This window comes from Gavialis gangeticus, unplaced genomic scaffold (assembly GCF_001723915.1).
Source record: "Gavialis gangeticus isolate Ggan-Ray unplaced genomic scaffold, GavGan_comp1, whole genome shotgun sequence".
Lineage (NCBI taxonomy): Eukaryota > Metazoa > Chordata > Crocodylia > Gavialidae > Gavialis > Gavialis gangeticus.
The window spans coordinates 126,502,960-126,507,797 of NW_017729025.1; the positions used below are offsets into that span (position 1 = coordinate 126,502,960).

The 4,838-nt window shown below is 47.4% G+C and overlaps 1 protein-coding gene across 1 annotated transcript in view; it reads left to right on the forward strand.

Moving 5' to 3' along the window:
* Positions 1-337: 337 nt before the first annotated feature.
* PRRG4 (proline rich and Gla domain 4) overlaps positions 338-4,838 on the forward strand; it is a 13,230-nt gene continuing 8,729 nt past the window's right edge. The window contains exons 1-2 of the mRNA XM_019519526.1: positions 338-498; positions 2,987-3,092. Of these exons, the coding sequence (XP_019375071.1) occupies positions 2,996-3,092 (97 nt within the window). The 5' untranslated portion in view covers positions 338-498; positions 2,987-2,995. The remainder of the gene's footprint in view (positions 499-2,986; positions 3,093-4,838) is intronic.

Genomic DNA, 4,838 nt, shown 5'->3' on the forward strand with positions numbered 1-4,838 from the left:
CAGCACAACAGCCACCCGGCCCAGACTCAGTAAATTTCCAAGTGATGGAGATGGAGAACCAGAGACGTTCCCATTCCCTCGGCTCTGTCCCGTCCCAGAAGGCGTCCACCTGTTTTCTCCTCCCAGTGTTTTCCACGGCTCCCCGCTACCGGGATTGGGTGAGAGAAGGAGATCTGCGCTCCCAGCAGCCGCACATCCCCGAGCGAAAGGGCTTCGCTCCGTGAGGGCGGGGACGGAAAGGGGCTCCCTCAGCTCCCCCCAGCAAGACTGATGGCAGCCCGGCGGCTCGCCCCAGGCGCCCGTCCGAGGCGCTGCGGGCTGAGCAAACCGCCGGGCTGTGGGGCTGGTTCTGGGCGGCCCCAGGTGTGTCAGCGCGGAGCATGTGATCCCGGCCGCTCCCTCTGCAGGAAGCAAAGCGGAGGAGGAAGCGGGAGTAGGATCAGTCGAGTCTGCTCCCCGGCCGGGTGGTGTCTCTGAGCAGCAGCCTCGCAGGAGCTGGTGGGTGAGTCCCCGGGAGGGAAGGTGGGGAGCGCTGGCTCGTGGGCTGAGGCTGCCGCTGCCTCCCTGCTGTCCAGCTCCAGCCGGGGGAGCAGTGCTGCAGCACTCGGGGGACTCGGGCGGCTGCTGCCTTTCCTTGCAGAGCTCTTACACGAGCACGCCTGGGGCTCTGGCCAGGGGTCGGTGGCAGCGGCACCTCCGGGCACCCCTCAAGGAATCAGGCCCAGGCTTTGGGCCGGAGAGATGCATTCTAGCCTCTCCCAGGGCAGCAAGTGTGTTTATTTTTAATATGTTATGTGTTCGAGATCTTCAAGTTAGCCTCACAGAAACTGGACCCCACCATTTAATCAGCATCACATCTGTTTCCCAAGGGCATCTCGGAAGGCTTCTAAGCAGAGAATCTGAAGCGGTGTCTTGCATCCTTGTATAAGGGAGTTAGATGCGTTAGCCTAAAATCAGGCAGGCCTGTTTGATGTGCCAGGGAACTTGGGTCTAAGCCCAAGGCAAACAAAAGCCTCCCTTGTAGCCAGAAACTCAGTAGGAGGTTCTGAATGAGGTTGTGAAGGGGCTGCAGTATGGTACGCTCCAGGTAGGCATGCACTAGGGTCTCCCTCTGCTCTTAGAAAGGGCAGGTGTTGGGGGAGGCTGTGAAGCATGCTGTTGAAGTCAGGCAGGCTTGTTTGTTATGCCACTAGGGAAGTGTGGGCTTAGGCCCACCACCTAAAACTATAAGCCTTCCTTAAGAAGGAGGCCACTGAGGGATATAACAACTGATTGATAAGAGGGCAAGAGAATAAGCCTTATGAAGAGAGACTGCAAGCTATGGGACTCGTCAGCCTGGAGAAACACAGGCTTAGGGGCAATGTGGTGGCAGCCTATAAGTACATAAGGGGTGTGAATCAGGATCTGCGGGAACACCTGTTCACCAGAGCACCCCAGGGGATGCCAAGGTCCTAAGGTCACAAATTCCTGCAAGACCATTTTAGGCTGGACTTAAGGAAAAACTTCTTTGCTGTCTGAGGCCCCAAGGCCTGGAACAGACTCCCCCCAGTGGTGGTGCAAGCACCTACTCTGGACACTTAAGAAACATTTGGCTGCTTATCTCTATGAGATCCTTTGACCCTAGCTGACTTCCTGTCCCTTGGGCAGGGGGCTGGACCTGATGATCTTATCAGGTTCCTTCCAGCCCTAATGTCTATGAAATCTATGAAATTTCTTGGGATGAATAAAAGAAAAACAGAGGAAGGAGTGAGGATCATAGGTTCATAATGAGAGCACCAAGGGGAGACACTAAGCAAAGCACACTGGACAGTGCCCAATGGCCCTCAAGAAAGTCCAAGGAGCCAGTGACCACTGCCCCTTGAAACTTTGCCCAGTGATGTGAATGAACAAGGGACAGGAAAATGGCACCACAGTCCCCAGGGTCCTTCTGGCCAGAGCCTCCTTCCTGGTCAGATAGACAGTGAACTTAAACAGGGCCAGGAGGAGGTTGACCAAGAGGTCCTGGGACTTGGTGGGGCTGCAGATAGGGAGTGTGTAAACAAAAAGGTGTGGGGAGTAGTGGAGCCAGAACCTCAACAGGAGGTTCTAGTGGATGTGAAGAAGGGGCTGTAGCCTGGTGCATACCAGGTAGGCTTGCACCAGGGTCTTCCTCTGCTTACAGAAAGGGCAGGTGTTGGGAGTCCATGAAGTGCACCACTAAAGTCAGGCAGGAGGCAGTACAGGGTTGCACCTTAGCATTTAACTTGTTCAGAAAGGCAAAAACTCACCTAATCAACTGCATGCATCATCAGATGCATCATCATACATCTGACAAAGCAGGTTGTCGCATACAAAAGCTGTCCAGTCACTCTTTCTTAGTGAGTTAATCTCCAAGGTGCTGCCCTGCCTTTATCCTAGAATTATTTAGACTGTAAATGCATTGGGCTAGAGCATTACAATTGTGCCCTAAACAGAGTACAGTTGAGTGTCTGAATACAGATGAATGCAGCTGTGTGCATGTTGGTAAACAGCAGCTGTCTCCTGTCCAAGTGATGAGTTTTTCATCACTGGACAAGGTGCTTCCTGTATGTATAGATCAAAGCAATCAGTAAGACTTGCACAAGGCTTCAGTCTGTCTGGTAGAGAGATCCTTGTTAGAAATTTCTGTGCGCACTTGCCACAAACTGGCAAACAGGACAGCATCCAGCATTACTAATCACCTCCCATGTCTGCCAGCTAATGGAGTTACTTCTGGAAGACAAGCAGATTGTGTTTCCATATTAAAGGCCCCAAGTTCAAATCCTAATGACTGCTCGTGTAGGACTCATTATGCAATCAAAATTAAATACGTGTAGAACCAGTTTGGATAGGAGTTCTACTTGTAGGGAAAAGCTAATCCAAGTTGCTTGTGGGGACTTGTGTCAGATAACTGCATTATGGAATAATTTAAACTATACCACTAACACTTCAGAGTTTCTAACTATTATTAACTCTTTCCATCCAACAGATACCGACTATGATTATGTGTTTCGTACTGCTGTGTCAGCTGCCAATAATGTTTGCATTTCCTCATTGTGCAAGATTAAAGAATGTGAAACATAAAGGGAAAGAAGGTATATTTTTTTCTAAAATTAATTTGTTTTCTAAAACAAAACTGTTTTAACCATCTCAGGCTTAAAATTTAAAATTGTGTAGTGCATTTTTATGATGGTTAACGTTTAAAAAAATAGGGTTTAGATCATTGGTTTAAATTACAGTATCATTGTCCCATAATTTTAGGCTGGATGGTTTTGCTAAAAGGGTTAATAGTCAGATACTGTTAATGTTGATATCTGAGTTGACCTTGGAAAATACTTATCTTAATATATCAGTAGATTGAGATAACTGACACTTCTTGTAGGCCTTTGGCTGCTTGCTGTTGATAGTTGTTAATGTCAACATAAAATGTTCTTAGTTATGTCAATTTGAAACAACACCTGTAGCTCTGTTAAGGAAGCACTGCAGTGGTTCATATTTGAAAGTGTTTTCCTCCACTTGGCATTCAGAAAATATGTTTATTTATCTCTTATATTTCAATATTACTATAATCAGCACCGTGCAAGCACTTTAGTCTTAATTTTCTCTGCTCCTATACATTAATTTCAACATTTATCAGTTGGTAGGGGAACAAGAACTGAGACACAGAGAGATCCTAAAATGGGCTTAAGTCCCCACATAGAATCCAGAGCAGTGAGCTGGGTGTCTTGCTTCCTTTGTAATACATGAGGAGAAATTAGAATGGGGTCCAGAGCAAACAGCATGCTGGACATGGAACTGCCTTAGCTAGCCCGTAAGGAAGTGCTGAGTAGAGAGTTGCATGATAAATGCCACCTTCTTTGGGGTTAAGTGTCTTACTTGCCATTACCAGGAGATGAGGAAGTGTTTGCTTGGCATTCACAGCCCAGCTCCTTCTCCTGCAGGGAGTGGCAGAAGCCTTTCTTCTTTTAAGCATGGACCACTCTTGTCTAGTAGCAGATCCAGGATGATGAAAGAGGTGTAGGGAGGGAGGGATGGTGATGCATGTGCATCCAACGGCCACGACTGGAACTCTTGATGGTGAATTGACAATACTACCATACACCCCCTGGATCTGACCCTGTCCATTTCTTTAAATATGTAGGAGAATTGGGGAGAGAAGGGCAGGAGGATGTGGCTATGGTAGCCTCCCTTGATTTAATAGCTCAGTGGTTAAGTCCTATCTCTGGCTGAAAGAATTCAGATCCACATTACTTAACTGCCAGGCTAAAGGCTGTTCTTGGGTAGAGCTGCTCTTATTCCAGTAGAAAAGAATTAAAGATTAATTAGGTCAGAGAGAGAGAGGGTGAAAGACTCTAGCTTGGTGTATCCCAGGTACTTGTCTGAAAATGGAGGATATTGGGTTTCAGCCCTATTCAAAGGATTTTTTTTTTTTTTTTATAGCTTATGTTAGATGGTCACTGGATAAAACATATTAACGATCTTGTTTCAGTTATTACATTGTATTTCAGAATAGAAATGTTTAATATTTCTGTTTGGTAAGTGAAACAAACTGCCAAACAACTTGGGCAAAGCCTTTTTTCAGTTTCAGAAAATACTGGAGATATGCTTACACAGCTTGGTATAGTTTCATAGTTAGTAGGGTTGGAAGGGACCTGAGCAGATCATCAAGTCCAACCCCCTGCCATAGCAGGAAAGAGTACTGGGGTCAAACAACCCCACCAAGGTGATTGTCGAGCCTTGTCTTAAAGACCCCCAGGGTAGGAGCCAGCACCACTTCACTTGGAAGTTGGTTCCAGATCCTAGACACCCTGACAGTGAAGTAGTGCCTCCTGATGTCTAAT